Source organism: Magallana gigas, chromosome 6 (assembly GCF_963853765.1).
Source record: "Magallana gigas chromosome 6, xbMagGiga1.1, whole genome shotgun sequence".
NCBI classification, from domain to species: domain Eukaryota; kingdom Metazoa; phylum Mollusca; class Bivalvia; order Ostreida; family Ostreidae; genus Magallana; species Magallana gigas.
Genome location: NC_088858.1, coordinates 8,065,590 through 8,083,201, shown reverse-complemented (window position 1 = coordinate 8,083,201; position 17,612 = coordinate 8,065,590). Strand labels below are relative to the sequence as shown.

The following is a 17,612-nucleotide window of genomic DNA, read 5'->3' as shown; positions in this document are numbered from 1 at the left end:
ATATTGTCTGATGAATATCGAGGTGCCTGTAATAAAATTAATGTTTCTACAGACTGAGTGAGGTACAAAATAAGGTACATTGTAAATCACAGGTCAGTCAAAAATTAAACACATTTGTATCGTAAATTTAAAGTTTTTTGTGTATTGTGTATTGTGCTAAAATATGAAATGGCAAACCAGTTTAAATAGTGTGTTTCTGACAATTATTTATATCATAAAAAAGACAAGAAGCAATTATTGTGACCAATTATCGCAGTGATATAGTTTATGCAGTCCTGATACAGTTAAACGTCAAAACTGGCAGTTGGTGCTTAAATTATTAATACCGCGTAAGCAGCGAGGGTAACGGCTCATTTAAAATAAAACACAATTTCAAACATTATTTAAATGTATGTACAAAATAATTAGCAGCTATAATGCTTAAAATATCTGATAAGATTAAAATTAGTTCTCCTACTGAAATCGACACGTTGATAAAACATTGTCTGTATAACACTGCATACATGTACCTAACAGAGTTATCGTTCGTTATCCGCTAGGGTCCCCGTGAGAAATACTCTTCCGGTCAGGACCGTAGCAATTTTAATCCAAACTGATGACTCTCTTGTAATAATGATAATCCAACACCAATTATTACTTACATTATACCGTAATAGACAATAGGTTACAACTTGTTGTGATTACACCTTCTCCCTATTTCACCGTTAAAATATAGTGAAATGCTGATCTATTTTTAAATCAGGATTAGCACTGCATGGTGAACGTTCCTTTTACTTGAAAACTCTTGCTCGCTGTTGTTATTACATGACATATAACATTTTCATCAATTGTGAATGTAAATGCTGACATCTTAAACATGCATTGGTTAATTTTTTTTGTGAAATTTAATGATATTGTTTGTCCCATTGTCTGCACTGTTTCGGAGATCGTGTAGATATGCCTGACGTCACGACGTCAGGCAATAACTCCAATACTGCTCATTGGCCCCCCCCCCCCTTCCCATGCATTATTAAAGACAAACGTAAGTGCTCTGGCCAGTCCTCTTGGGTTTTCATAACAACCCATCCCATTTTTAATTAATATAATAATGTTTTGTAAATTATACAATATTTATTTGATAAAGTGATAAGATCTGCAATCCTAAATGAATCTTCTTTATAAGCAGGAACACTAATGAGGTAATGCCCACAAATATGTTTCTTTAAGTATATTAAATGCAATTCTATGGATTCATTGCCAGTCTGTCATATACCGTATATCCGGTAATTTTCGCGATGGTCTAATTTTCGCCAGTTTCAAGAATACGCAGAAATTATATCCAGTATCATTTTCTATAAGAAACTTTTTAAATCACAAAAAATTACTGATGCAAATCTTAAAAATGTTACATATTTTCTCCATTTTCACATATTTTGTGACACGCAAAAAAAAAAAATAGATATACGGTATTCGGGTGGCTGTTAAATCTCACTGACTTCTTGTTGGTTTACTAAAACTTAGTTTTCATTGCTGAGTTCTGACACTCCAATTCGCATTTTAAAGATCTCAAATCATTGTCTGTATGCTCATCATATTAAAAAATTTTCATTCAGGGTGATTCAATTTATGTCAATCTTTCAAACATTTAAAAATTTAAATCAGAACTGCACATGTAATGGTTAACAATTTAGTAACTTCAGTCCAATTATTACAGCCCATTTTTCTCAATGAATATGTCACTTACATCAAGTGGAAAGTACCAAATACAGAATTATTTTGAATTCCACTTCAGAATCAAATTTTACAGTAAGACTACATCATAGATTTTTGTATAAAAACCTGATAATGAAAATTCAACAGAAATATACACATTGCTGGCAACACAAAAGTTTTTATTTTTTGTAATAAAACAACATCAACAACGATCAGAATCTCTCCGCGGACCGGGACGCCACACTCCTCATGTTTCCGTACACTTTTGATGGCGGACTTCCTGCAAAGAGAAATGATTACAAAAATTAACAGAATGTTCTAATAGGTTTGCTGCTGATCTTAATCTTGTACATTTATTAACAGTCTAAAAATCAATAGGGGTATCTACTCCTTAATAAAAGGAACCTGTATACATGTATCAAGATTGATGTCTGTCAAAAAAAAAAATGTTCTCTATATATTAAGTGAGTAACATGAAGTTGAGCTGAAAATGTTTAGTAACTGTTGGTTTGAATCTTAATTTTGAGATTTTTGATCAAGTATGTGTATTGCTGGGTTGCCCCAAAACCAAAACACTCACTGAAACTGGGGGGAGGGGGGTTAAATAAAATGATGATGATACTGAGAATCTGTCTGCGTATTGTGAATTACTGTTTATCTCATAAAGTACACAGTGTTGTTGTAATACGTACCTAATATGAGATTACAAATTGCCGTCCTGGCAATCTTTATGTTGGAAAAAGATCCCAGTATGTGAATTTTTCTAAAAATAAAAGTGACATATACATAAGTCTGTTAAAGTTATAACTACTGTGAAATCATTTAAAATTTTAGGGGCCAATTTTCTTGGAGTATCAATATTTCACAAGTCCATTGTCATATTTTTGCATATGTAGTAATTTGTATATATTAAAATCATAAGACTGTGTTTCATAATGTGTTGAGGATGTAAATTTTTCTGTGATAAAATCCATGACAAGTGAAAAGCTGTCAATGTGACAGCAAACCGGGTTTTCTTTTATGTAAACTGTATCCATAATCCATGTCAACCCGTATCCAGTGAAATGGAGTACCTTACATGTTTATGCAACATTTTGCCAAAAAATGACTAAGTTCAAAAGCTAGTATTTTTTTCATAAATAATCGGAAATCAAAATCCTAGCAATATGCACACCTCTGATATATGTACAATTGATCTGCATAAGAACAACTTCCTATCTTGAGAACTGTAGAAGGAGTTATCCGTACAATGAGGGTACCCTATATGCAATATTTTGCCAAAAAATGACTAAGTTCAAAAGTTGGTATTTTTTTCATAAATTATCGGAAATCAAAATCCTTAGCAATATGCACACCTCTGATATATGTACAATTGATCTGCAAAAGAACAACTTCCTATCTTGAGAACTGTAGGAGGAGTTATCCGTACAATGAGGGTACCCTATATGCAACATTTTGTTAAAAAATGACGAAGTTCAAAAGCTGGTATTTTTTCGATAAATATGCACACCTCTGATATATGTACAATTGATCTGCAAAAGAACAACTTCCTATCTTGAGAACTGTAGGAGGAGTTATCCGTACAATGAGGGTACCCTTTTGGCAGCCGCCCGCCCGCCCGCCATTTTCACCATTTTAATTACCGGATTTTTCCGTTGGAAAACCCAGTTAAAAATTGAGCCACCACATATTCATCCGTTTCCAATTTAATCACAGTTGGCAATTAAATAGTTGGCGATGAAATGTGTACTTACGAATCTGCCAGCACAATCCTAGTTTTGGTGACATTTTCTATCGTAAACTTTGTTTTTCCATTTTTACCCGCTATTCTTCCAATTGCTCTTGATAAATGGTCACCTTTCAATGGTTTCACTAGTAAAAGAGAGATAGGCTTCTAATTTTAGTTAAGATTATTAAAGTTTTTATTATTGACTGAACACCCAAACATCAAAATCATTCTGTATTTTTATCTGTTAGTTTACTGGAATTACACTTGGCCTTTATTTGCACTTTATTACCAAGAAATCAAAATTAATTTAAACAAGATATCTGTGAGCCAATGCTCACTAGTGATACCCCCGCTCTGATGTGAATATGCAAAATAAGCAAAGTCGACATTTAACAGAAAGCTGGCATCCGATTGGTACAGAAATATATCCCACAATATAGCATGCCTAAACAAACACTGTGTAAAAATTTCAAGCATCTCCGATAAATAGCTGCTGAGAAATCTTTGACGAAAATTTGTTTGAAAATGTTGGCTAAAAATAAACAAAGTCGTCATTTAACAGGAAGTTGACACCCGATTGGTACAAAAATATATACCACGATATGGCATGCCTATACAAATATTGTGTTAAAATTTCAAGCATCTGCAATAAACAGTTGCTGAGAAATCTTTGACGAAAATTTGTTTGAAAATTTTGGCTAAAAAATAAGCAAAGTCGTCATTTAACAGGAAGTTGACGTCTGATTGGTACAAAAATATATCCCACGATATGGCATGCCTTAACAAACACTGTGTTAAAATTTCAAGCATCTGCAATAAATAGTTGCTGAGAAATCTCTTACGAAAATTTGTTTGAAAATTTTGGTTAAAAAATAAGCAAAGTCGTCATTTAACAGGAAGTTGACGTCCGATTGGTACAAAAATATATCCCATGATATTGCATGCCTTAACAAACACTGTGTTAAAATTTCAAGCATCTGCGATAAATAGTTGCTGAGATAAATGTGACAGAAATTTTTGTTACGGACGGACAGACGGACAGACAGACACACAAGGGTAAAACAGCAAAATAGTTGCAGTATACCCCCTCTTCGGAGCATAACAAAGTAGATTGTTATATCTTTCGGTTACTTACCATCTGTTACATCAAAGGATTCCAAAAACAGATCATCCAGCCTCACCAGAGCTAAACCATCCTACAAGATAATGCATTTTTCAATAAAAATTTTAAAATAAAAATTGAAGTAGTTTGAGAGTAGAAAGAGTTTTGTTTTTTTAACATTCAATGTTTAACCATTTTCTACAAAATAATTAAACTGTAATCATTATGCACTTGGTGAAATCTATGAACATTACCTATATTGTGTTACTAAATGTAATATACATGTAGTTTCTAGTAAGATGATATTTGTCTCTCACTATACGTACATCAACTTCAAACCCAAGAGTAAATGCTCTAACAAAATCAGCAGCTTTCTGTAATGACCCGATGTCTTTTGTATCTTTACAGGTCTGAAAAGAGAAGTAAACTAATACCCTTAATTTGTTATAACATACATGTATATTTTTAATCACCTCATCATTCATTTAATATACCGGTACTCATGGCCAAAATTCCCAGAAAAAAAATGGAATCATCTACAAATTGTGTTCTACATACCTAGAAAGTTGTATTGATTAATTGTTCATTAATGTATTCAATATTTGGCCAAAATTTTAACTATAAATCAGCATAAATTCCCAGAGAAAAAATGGAATCACAAATTTCTGGTAATATTCACATCTATGCACTGTGTCCTAAATACCTACAAAGCTGTACAAAATTTTATGCAACGGTTAAATAGGTGTTGAGCTGACAAACTGATGATTACTATATTCAATCTAAGTTCAAAGGGGCAGAACTTGACAGAAAAATAATGAACATACATAATGTGTCCTAAATACCTAGAAAGTTAAAAAAAATTCTGTGCAGGGCTTTAAGAGGAGTTGTGCTGACAAGTACTGAAGAAACGGGAAAGACAAACTTACAGAAACTGTTAGACAGTCAAAAACATTACCCTAGCAATTTTTTGCGTGGAGAATAAAAAAATATCATATACTGTGGATATTGTTTAATATGGGATCTAAAAAAATATCATATACTGCGGATATTGTTTAATATGGGATCTACATATTCACAATTTTTTATAGATCTATACTTTATACATGTACTTACTTTGATCTCAACATTTCTTGTTTTAAGGTTGAATCTGATCTGTAAATGCAGTTTTTCTACTATAGGTGTAAATATCTTCATCCAATTTTCCTTTAAAGGTGTGTATCTGTGACTAGGTATTGGGATTTTCCTGAACTCTGACTTTCCTCCCTAGTAACAAAATATGTTTGATATTCATAAAACCATTTTAACAAGAGCTTGGACTTTGTGTAATTGTGTCAAACAGCAATGTGACATAAATCTGTCTATTTCATTGCTAGCCACTCAGCCATGGCTCTTTGAAATCAAATTATCAACAAGATTTGTCTGACTTTGGAGCAAAGACTATGCAGCATCAATTTTAACTTGTTTTGACACAAGAAATAGTTACCGTAGTTACATCCTACTAAAAGTCTAAGGTCTTCTTAAAATGGTTCAAAATGCCTCAGGGTTCAAGTTATGTTCATTCAATATAAGTATGAAAAATTCCCAAGATTTCTCTTGTGAACCCCTGCTCCCCCTCCTCTAGCTTGTCAGGTTTCAATACAAAGCTAAAATATCCAAGATATCTTAATTTGCACCAATCTGATTAAAATAAGATCTTTGATCAGCTCCGAAAAATTTGATGTCCCTACTTTGTGTAGCAACATAATCTGTCGGAGCAGATCAAAGATCTTATTTTAATCCAAATGAATACCCCAAATTATCATTTTTCACTCAAAAAAGTTCACGGTAATGAAAACAGATTTCTTACGTAGATTTATAATAGAAAATGTTGACATCTTTTTGCCATTCAGAGGTTACTCGGAGTACCTCAAACAGTTTTTTTTTTAAATGTTATCATTCTGGTACTTTTATCTCACTTCAATGCAAAATCCTTTTATAACTTTTTATTTTTAGCCGTGTGCTGAAACCTGGCAAGTTAAAGGGAGCGTTTTAAAAGAAATCTTGGGATTTTTCATACTATCGAATGAAATCATTTGAACTCTGAGGTATTTATAAATATCGAACAATTTAAGAAAATGTGCTGCATAATTTATTAAATATCTTTAGACAGACTATAACGGTACCAGAGGCATAAAAATGTACGTCTCTGCTATAACCTGATAACGAGGACAGATCAGCAGGATCAGATTCATAAATCAGTGTATTGAAAAACCTTCAATCATATAAATCTTTCCAGTTGTAACAAAACGCATGATATTATGGCATGACATCAATTATTTCGCTATGCCAACTTTTAAGATATCAAAATACTAAGAAAATAATGAAATATTCTTACTGTTAATTTGTCACCACTTATCGGGGGAAAATGTGGCTTTTTAGGTGGAGCTGCTGTGTCCATTGACGACTCTGTTACATCTGTCTCCGGTTTTAGTTTTCTTTTTCTTGACTTGACGACTTTAAATTCTGTATCGCCCGCATTTTGCTCCATCCCGTCAACTGTTTGTGTTGCCATTTTTAACGTGGTGGCGTAAGAGAACGAGAAAGGGAGATAATTAGTAAACATCATATCGTGCTCACCTAAGCGTTTGTTCAATAACAATTATTTCAAGAAATGTGTAAGCATTTTATTCACATTAAATTATCCACACTTTCGGAGAAAAATAATGACAAGAAACAACTGGAAGTGGAGCGATGCAAATTTTTCGAGTTTACCGTCAACAGAAAATATTTTTGGAATAACAACAACTCCGCAAACAAATATATATCTACATTCAAAAGTTCTAGATCCAGACGGGTCGAACAAAGTCATTATTGCATCTTTGGCAGGCAAAATTGTGGTTGCTGAATATCTCAGAAGCTTTGATAATTTAATCCCTTCAACCAAAGAGATCCATTTTACTTATATACCTGGTATGTTCTACGCAATGATGGTTTTAAAAACAAGTAAATTTGGAGGGGATGTCTGAACAGTGTCTGCAGTCCAAAGTTCCTTACAGTTACACTAGAAATAATTTCTTAGATAAAGAGATCTGTTGGACTTTGGGTTTGGTCGTTTTATAAACAATAAAATGCTTTATTTGATGATTCATATGGGCTATGAAGGTAGCAATCATTGCAGAAATAATACAGAACCTGCGTAAGCAGTCATCAAATGTAGCATTTTATTATTTATATTTACATCTTTCTTTTAACAAATTACGGTAATTATAATTGTACATCAGTATGTTAGATAGGTGTCATATATTGGAATTAAAGTCTGACATCATTCTGATTATTTTGTGCAGTCGTTGATTTTTCCTAAGTTGCTGAAGGTTTCGAGTCGATAAACTGAAGGTTAGAACTAGACCGTGTAAATTTCAGCCCTGTCAGTTTTTATAGTGCTGTGAATCACAATCAGTTTTCTTAAGAAATAGAGGAGAAATTACTTGGAAGATGTAAATATAGTTTGAAAGTTGCTGTTGATTAATACTATAGTAATACTGATGATTTTATGCTTTGCATTAATGAATATCAGAAAGTTGAACCTTATCATCAGAAATTGATGATGCCAGAAATAATTAAGATATACCGGTATGAGGATTCAAAATAAAAATCCCCATTAAATACAGATGTATAGAAATACTGATATGGACTTCCAGATTATTTCTGTTATATTAATTATACATGGTATTAAAGATATCAGTGTTCAGAATATTGAAGTTCAACTGTATAACAGGGGTGAAAATTCTGAAACTTTTCTGAAAGCATTCTTACACAAACGTAAGTTTTATTAAGGGAATCATCTTTGATAAACTATAAGATGAATGAACTGATGCACTATTTAGATTTTAAATAGAGAATTAAAGAATTAAAAATTTATTGCAGTTCAGTCAAAACTGTTATTTTCAATAGATTAATATATCAATTTGAAATAAGCTTAATTATAACAGAAATTTTGGAATTAACAATACATGAACTTGCATCAATATTATTAAGGTGTCTAAGATTTATTTAGCATTAGCTAACAATTAAGCCATGTTTTACTTATAAATTTGTGCATTGTAGGTGATGCAGAACTTATCTCACTGGATGTTATAAGTAAATTCAACCAGGGCAATGGCATTGTTGTTGGCATCACATTCATTAAACAGAAACAAGAGGCAAGTTCTTTCTGTCCTTTGTTTATTCTTCTTTTTTTAATCACGCTTTAAGATTTTTAAAAGATATTCACTTTGATTTGTCTCTTTTTACTGTTTTTCGAATGCTGAGGTAAGGTTGATTATTATCTAGTTTACTTTAGACAACAATAACTAAGTTTAATTCCACCTCATTCACACAGATCCATTTGGAGGATGGAGACAGAGGGTGTACACAGCAGTACCTAAATATCTACTCTTCTTGTGAACCTGGCGAAGAATCACAATTAGAAAGCATAGCACGTAAGTTTACTTTGAACAGTGAAAGTTTGAATTAGAACATAACAATTTTAAGTTACTTTCAGAGAATGGAAAAATAAAGTATACTACCTAATTTATTTAGAGGAGTGAATGGTTTAAAGTAATTAAACAGCATTTAAGTTGACCATTGGGAAATGAATAGAGTAAAGTATATAGCACGTATGTACATACAGAGAGTGGATAAAAGAAAGCAAAGAACTTGATAGCATAAAGCATTTCATGTGAGTTTATATAGTCAGATAATGGATTCAATGAAGAAAGAAAATCAACATATACAAGTATGAAAATCAAAACATATGCACAAATTTTGATATGAATGTATGTTAAGTTATTGGGACCAAATATCTCGTTTTACACTTGTTTTGGAGCTTGTGAAGTGAAATGATTGCTAGTAAATGTTTTTATTGTATTATGTTCCAGAGGGATGTCTAACAATAGACTTGGACTTTGTTCCTTATCAGCTTACCCATTCCCAGTAAGAGTGTGACATCATTAATAATGAGCTTTTTTTAATGGATGTTTAATCAATGCTGACAAATTTTATGAAACTGCTGCTAATATCACTACTAGCATGTTAAAGAAAGCAGTGGGATGATCAGATTCAAAAGATTTTTATAAGATGTTTGTGAGAAATGTTTAAACAAAACTCACATTTTATTGAACTAAAAAATAAGTCTTTATTGCTGTGTTTTGTAGAATTATATCAGAGGGGCATAAACAAGATGTGTTCTTACTTGGAGGTAGTGATAACAAAGTTCACCTGTACAAAGAGGTAGGATGTTATCCTTCTTACAATATAAATAAAATAGGATATTATTATTCATCAACACATAATATACACTTATAATGTACCATATTACTTTGCATGCATTATATATATGTAATGAAAAATTACTTTAAAAGATTGAATGTATGTCATTGATTAAAATCAGGAAATTAGTTAAATAATTTTATTAGAACATCACAGAAAGCTTTTATCTATTTAGGGACTTCAGCACAGATTCAGAGAAGAAGACTCGGATGAGTTTTTTCCTGAATTTCAGGACCTTGACAGTTGGTGATTAATTTTTTTCTCTTTTAACTTAAAAAGAAGTTTGTATTTTACATTAAAAAGATCATCAACAAAAGGAGTCTTACTATGTTCAGAAAGATCTTTTAATCTTTAGTGCTTTCACTGGATCTAAAATGGATTACCCTTCATGATATTGGGGTTGAATAATGAATTTGGTCTTGTTTTCATTATTTTGGATATTTTATATGTTATAATGATGACATTCAGAGTTGTTGAGATTTTGTCCAACAGTCTGAATGAATGTTGCAACTATCTCAGTGTTGTCAGTGAATGTCATCAATTTCTACCTCCAGCGTTCAGTGGTTGGATATTGAGTATTATGAGTCAGACACCAGGCGACTGACCGCTATGGGGCACCAGACAGGACTAGTCAAACTGGCCATTGTGGATGCTGTCAAAACAGGTTTGTTTAAACAAAAAAATATGAACCCCTGTCAAACAATTGACCCATATTTACATGTACATTATAGTAATTTCACATGTACTAATAAAAAAAATTAAACTATTTTTTTGAAGACTAAAATCCAGTATTTTTCAATATTTTTCAGAAATTCTTCAAACCTATGTGACTGCACATGACAGTCCCATTACAAGTGTAAGGTTATTTTATCCAGTCACAAACTTTTCACCACCGCCATTTGTCAAATCAGGTAAAATACTTGTAATGTGTGCAATGCATGCAACTTTGTTTAACATATGGAGGACAGTTTTGCCATAATTTATTTGATAATTATAATCATAATAACATTTATTACTTTGGTAGACAAAATTCCTCCTTCCAATGTGAATAAAGTTCCAATATTTCATTTACTGGTGGTCAGTGCATTATCACCTGCCGTGGTACACAGGTAAGTAAGTGGTCAACTAATTCAATTAAATTTAAAAACTAAAATTATGTAACCTTCTACTTCATTTTTGGGAGTTGATTTTAATCAACTTAGATATTTTTGTAGTCTCATATATTCCTACGCCAGAGTTAATACAGTATCGTTCAACCAGACGCTTTGCTGTCTCCGTAAATCTGCGACAAGCAGAGAGGGGGCTCTCTTGCTTGTCGGATATTAACGGAGACAGCTGAGCGTCTAGTTAAACGAGACTAAAATTCAATATCAATAGTGCTTTGATCCATACAATTTTTAGAATTGTGCTTCGATAACTAATACACACTAGTGGTTGAAATCTATCTTTAAATATTACACAACATGATTCATATGGGGTTTCTCGAAGTTCTTGTCGGAAAAGTCTAAAAATTCATATTATGAAAAAGTGCGTAATTCAAATATTAACTAGAAACTAATTGCCATGTAAGATACATTGATTTGAAAATAAATGATAATCGATAAAATCAACTCCCGTCAGTACTTCAGTACTTTGATTTTGTTTAGGTCTGGAATTATTTACAACTAGAGCATTTTTTTTCATGAATAAATTTGATTCTGAGGTACATGTTTTACATTGTGCTAAAGCTGTTTTACATACAGAATAAGAAACTACAAATACTGTTCAGTAATTTTGTTTAATTGGAGATGACCTACACAAGTTACTGTTGATTTTGTTTTTATTAGAGATGTCCTTCACAAACAATTGAATGACAGCCTGATCTTGCCTGGAAGCAATGCTTATGATATTCCACTCTGTGTCTGTGTAATGGATGTAGATTTTGATGGACAGAATGAACTTCTTGTGGGTACATATGGGCAGGTGAGTTGACATCCTTTAGTAACAACTATTTTGAAACAAAACATCCTGTGTTACCCTCAGGCTATTACCCTGTACCCTGAAAACTTAACTTTGATATTAAACCTCAATTCCTGGGAGTCATGTGAAGAGAAGATAGTAACGCCATCATCTTTTTCATAAATTACTGACAGAGTCAAATTTACTTAATGGCAAAATCTACTGTTGGAAACTATGGAAGACAATATTAGTCATAACAGCAAATGTGTAATCATAGTAAAACTATAAACTAAGAACCATTTATCATACTATACTACTCTCTAGGATTGAATTGAAACACTGTATATTTCTGTGAATTAATAGTATGGATTATTTTAGGAACTTTTGGCCTACAAGTTTGTTGATTCATCAGAAAACATCAAGCAAGCTGAAGAAAACAGTGATGAGATCTCCAAATCCACGAATTCAACAGATGACACTCGGAATCGACACAAGTCGAACGAATGCAAGCATTCTTACAACTTTGACGAGGACCTGACGAGATCTAATCTATCCAGGAAGACTAAGTCTCAGGAGAACGTGTCTGTGGAGTGCCCGAGCTGTGAGAGCACCTGTCTGGTCCACATGTATGACAACGCCTGCCCCTCCGGCCCCCATCAGGCCCATTACAGCCTGCTGTGGCAGAGGAGCTTCTCTTGTCCAGTGATGGGGGTGGACAGACTTGACATTGTGGGGGACGGTCTAGATGACCTCATTGTGGTCACCCAGAAAGGAGTCCATATCGTACAGGTTTGTGATTTTACTGGAAAAAATCAAAGCACAAATATCATATGATGCATTGTAATTTGTTGTAGAAAACAATTTTTTTTAGATTTCATTGTTGAGTTGACCGCCATAATCAAATATTCATCAACAAAGCAATGATAACTAATTATTAACTTCTAATAGGTAGGACATTTGATTAGTCAATTCACATCTACATGTAGGTATATATTTCTCACTGTAAACATGTATGTATACTATGTTATTACTGATTAGATGTAAATTTTCAGTTTCTTCAGCAAACAATTTTCTGTTATTTCAGCAAATTGAATCATATCATCAAATACATTTGTAACAGCTAGTATTTGAACATGTTTGATACACAATAAGTGTTAATGCCTATTCTATAAAACTGTTGTCATTTCAGCCTGACATGTTTGATGTGGCTCAAGTGTGCTCAGAGAGACTACAGATGTTAGCTCAAGTGATTCAGGCCAGTAAGCCAGGAGAGGAGGAGACATGATGCAATAAATCTAGTGGTCAAACCAGTGCTGTGCATGGATGGCATTAATCTTTTGTCAAATAGAATTACTGTATTTTAAAACAGGAAGACTATTTGCTTTGTCTAAATTGTCATTGCGCTAATAAAGAATAGGGCTATTTTGAAAGTTAGTTACTAGAACTCAACTCTGTTCATGTCAATTTATAAAACACATCTTTGAAAAGTGTGCTTTGGCAAAATAAAAAGAACCTTGCATTCAGTATAGTTACAGTTATAATAACATTTAGAAAGATATGTTGCCGTAAATGTTCACAATACTCTTAGCCATTGGGTTGTTATTCAACACAAATCTAATCACACACACACACACACACAAATTTGTATTGTTTTTATATTTCTGCTTTAGACAAACACATTGATACATTTTACACAGTCAATGAGGATGTCTAAAGGTCAAAGGTCACATGACAATATCAATGCTCAAGGTTATAACTGAATGTAAATTTTTGTGATATAGATGGAAAACTGTAACAAAATTTTTAAATTTTTGTTTTGTCCTCAAAATTTAATTCTATATGTTTATTAGACAATTCAGTCTATTTCCTGGCTAAACATGTCAAATTATATATAAAAGACAATTAAATATATGAAATATACTTGTAATTTAATTTGCCCCCCCCCCCCCCAAGCAAACACAGATATCCCTCGACCCCCCCCCCCCCTTTGTAATTTAATTTGCCCCCCCCCCCCCAAGCAAACACAGATATCCCTCGACCCCCCCCCCCCCCCCCCCCCCCCGAAAAATATCTTGGATTCACGCATGAACTGTGCACATAAACATTTCTTGGATTCACGCATGAACTGTGCACATAAACATTTCTTGGATTCACGCATGAACTGTGCACATAAACATTTCTTGGATTCACGCATGAACTGTGCACATAAACATTACCCACATATTATCGAGAGGGAGGGCAGCCGGAAAAAATCAAAGTACTGAAAAACTCACGGGAGTTGATTTTGTCGATGTTTGTTTATCTTAAAATCAATGATATGTTATTTTGCATGACAAGTACATGTAATTTCTAATTTGTATTTGAATTACGCACATTTTATAATATGAAATTTTTGGACTTTTTCGACAAGAATGTTGAGAAACCCCCATATGAATCATGGTAAATAATATTTAGAGTAAGATTAATTCAATCAAACTATGTATCAGTAATACAAAATATTTCTCAAAAATTGTATGGATCCAAGCAATATTGAACTCTAGCATTCATTACATCGAATTCATCAATCATTTTCAAGAACTAAGTCTTGTCAGCAGCAATGATTTGTGCTGAGGTCCAAACACTGTTTCACTTTCGGTTTGTCTGAGTACCTGCATAGGAGAGTTGATTAAAATCAACTCCCAAAAATCAATAAAAGATAAAAACAATTTTTGACCAAAACCGTGACAATGCCCCTTTAAGACCCTTTCAAAATGTTTTACATAAATGTTATTATGTATTTTTTTTTCTACTTCTGCAATGCATTTTAAGAATATTAAAGTTTGCTACCACTATTGGGATATACACGTACAAGACACTATCAGAACACTATCAAACAACTTTACATGGTTAAGTATCATGAAATATTTTTATTGTATTTTTTAGCCAAAGTAGCTGTTAAACAAAATTTTTGAGAAACTTCCATTAATTAGACATTTTTTTTAATGAATTTTTTTTTGCAAGGATGTGTGCAGATTTTTAAATATTTTCTTTAAAAAAACTGTTTAAAAAATCAATTTAAGTAAATATCTCTGAAGCTTTGTATGAATAACCTAAAACAATGCAGTTACTTTTACCATTTTATTCAAACATGTGAGCATTCATCTATGTGTCAAAATTATTTGGGCTGTTGAATTTTTGGAGTGATTGCTGTAAAACGCATTATATGGGTAAATCTACGGACAGGTTTGTAAAAAGAGGTTATTTGGTTTAATTAATTTAAAAATTTATAAAAGGCTGATAAAACCCAAAAGCTAGACGTGAATTCAAAAATACGCATTACTCCCCTTTAATCTCTGTCTACCATCATAACTGCTGCACAACCGCTAAGGGTGAGCTAGAGCATTATTCATGCTCTACAAGTAATAGCTTCTCAAAAAGCTTGCCTGACTAAACAAATTATTCAGTAGAAGCATGCATATATCAATTAGGCTATCTCATCAGAAATGAATTTTAATTTTTGCTGCTGATCATAAATTTAAAAATGTAACGTGCAAATTTAAGACGAAATGTCAGTCTTTTCTTCGATCTAGAACATGTACATTATACTAGTATCACTTGAAATTATTCAATTATTTTATTAATCAATTCTTATTAGGAATTTACACATATCATAAAGGTGCATGTAAGCTTGAAAGCTGGAGATTAAATAGTCATTTTTTTAAAAATTGTATTTGTTATATTAAGATGCAAAATCAACTGAAAGGCGTTTTTTAAAATATCCAACCATATAAAATATGAAAGGGTATACAAACACGTTTTGTTTTTGAATGTGTGTTGGGCAGCTTCATCAAAATCATCTTGACAAGCAATTAAAATTAAAGAGTGAATTCACAAATTCATGAAAAAACCCTAACTGTAACTTTAATTCAATTAAAATTCCTTATTTGCAGTTTCATTTATGACATGCTCCGACAAAAGTGGAGGGGGCAGATCCATGATATTTCAATTTATTATATAAAGTTAAGAAAAGTGCCTGCTGCAAAAAAAGTGGTGAGGGGGCAGCAGCCCCCCCCCCCAACCCCTGATGGTACATTCCTGTGATAAAAACACCATGTGCTCTGGGGTATTCGCATTATCCAAACGGACTCGTCCACTAATCGGCGCGTAAAAAACTATGAATGAAACATTATGGAACGAAGTCCTGCTTTACCATTCACGCAACGGCTGAGATCTTGATCCAATTTTTGAATGAACTCACCCATTGGCAGAGAATGCTAGAGATCCATGGGGAGGGGGTCAGATGATTTTTTTGACATTGTTTTGTAACAGATACATACATGTATATATTATATTTTGGATCGGATGTTCTGGAAGGATTCTATCCGATTAACAAACACACTTGATTAGTAGTTGTTAAATGTACAATACTACATTTAACAACTACTAATCAAGTGTGTTTGTTACAACAACTACAATATCCACTTCAACATTTGAAAAAAGCCCATGGCCAGACTTTACAAAACCTACAATATCCAACTCAACAGCAGAAACAACTATAGACTTTACAACAACTGCTATATCCAACTCAACCGTTGAGACAGCCCCAGACTTTACAGCATCTAAAATATCTAATTCAACGATTGGAACACCTCCATCATTTAAAACAACTACAACACAAAAATCAACAACTGTAACAACCCCCGACTTTACAAAATCTACTAAATATAACATAACAACTGAAACTACACAAGACGATACAACAACTACATTATCCAACCCAACCATTGGAACTACCTCTGACTTAACAGCAACTACAACACTCAACTCAACCATTGAAACAACCCCTGACTTTACAACAACTACAATAACTAACTTAACAACTGAAACTACCCAAAACGATACAACAATTACAATATCCAAACCAACCATTGGAACTACCCCTGTCAGCAACTACAACACTGAACTCAACCATTGAAACAACGTATATATATACGTATCCTATCCACTGCCTTTTTCTCTTACTTTATTTTTCAAAGATAGAATGGTGCTTTTACGTCAGTTTATATATATACGTCAGTTTATATATATATATATATATATATATATATATATATATATATATATATATATATATATATATATATATATATATATATATGATATTTAGCCAGAGAATGCATATTATTCTGCAAAGATAACGGTTCTGGGTGGTATATCTCTTGTTTGAAATCATTTATGGCTTTTGTCACTTTCCAACATTCAGCACAATAAAGGAGGATCATCTCAATGACATTAGTCTTAAAAATCTTTATTTTGGAGTTTGTGCTGATTTTTGCTGACCTCTAGGTACATTTTCACAGAGCAGCATATACTCCTATGACTGTACAAATCAAAGCTAGTACATCTTCCAACGTCTCCATTTGTGATGATGCGACATCTTCAATAATTGCGCAATGGTTTTGCGGTTTTCATATCCACTCGAATAGGTTTCGGGTCACGTGATCAGGTAATATAAATGTATAGAAGGACCATGCGTTGGCGTGTCGCATCACGCACATAATTTTAAGTAAACTGATATGCGATGGATTAAAATGCGTAAAACCTTCCGTATGATGAAATTTCGTATACTTCTTATAGCCGTTTTCATAATAAAAAATATTTTTTTAAATCATAGTGCCTGGTTTGTCGTTGTCAGGTACTTTCCGTTTTTTGCCTCGATTTGTAGTTCACAGGTCTACAGAGGATGTCAGAGATACAGTATTCTTTTGCATCTCTTTCATCATGGCGATGATGTTGGTTTTGCCATTTGCATATTCTACTCCTTTTCCCCTTTATCAACGTTACTAGTACTCATACTGAAGCATTGTTGTACAGTTTTAGATGTTG

The 17,612-nt window shown here is 32.8% G+C and overlaps 2 protein-coding genes across 2 annotated transcripts; one reads left to right on the top strand and one right to left on the bottom strand.

The window, feature by feature from the left end:
- Window positions 1-1,850: 1,850 nt before the first annotated feature.
- Window positions 1,851-7,115, bottom strand: LOC105340132 (RNA-binding protein PNO1). The gene is made up of 7 exons (XM_011446034.4): window positions 6,898-7,115; window positions 5,637-5,786; window positions 4,850-4,933; window positions 4,557-4,617; window positions 3,447-3,564; window positions 2,385-2,455; window positions 1,851-1,972 (listed from the first exon to the last, which is right to left on the bottom strand). Exons 1-7 carry the CDS (start codon window positions 7,072-7,074, stop codon window positions 1,905-1,907), a joined length of 729 nt encoding a protein of 242 aa, XP_011444336.1. The 5' UTR covers window positions 7,075-7,115; the 3' UTR covers window positions 1,851-1,904.
- A 15-nt stretch (window positions 7,116-7,130) lies between these two features.
- Window positions 7,131-13,270, top strand: LOC105340133 (KICSTOR complex protein kaptin). The gene is made up of 12 exons (XM_066087690.1): window positions 7,131-7,472; window positions 8,607-8,701; window positions 8,881-8,980; window positions 9,419-9,473; window positions 9,695-9,770; window positions 9,985-10,055; window positions 10,364-10,473; window positions 10,619-10,720; window positions 10,834-10,918; window positions 11,636-11,771; window positions 12,126-12,536; window positions 12,937-13,270. Exons 1-12 carry the CDS (start codon window positions 7,226-7,228, stop codon window positions 13,030-13,032), a joined length of 1,584 nt encoding a protein of 527 aa, XP_065943762.1. The 5' UTR covers window positions 7,131-7,225; the 3' UTR covers window positions 13,033-13,270.
- The last annotated feature ends 4,342 nt before the right edge of the window (window positions 13,271-17,612 follow it).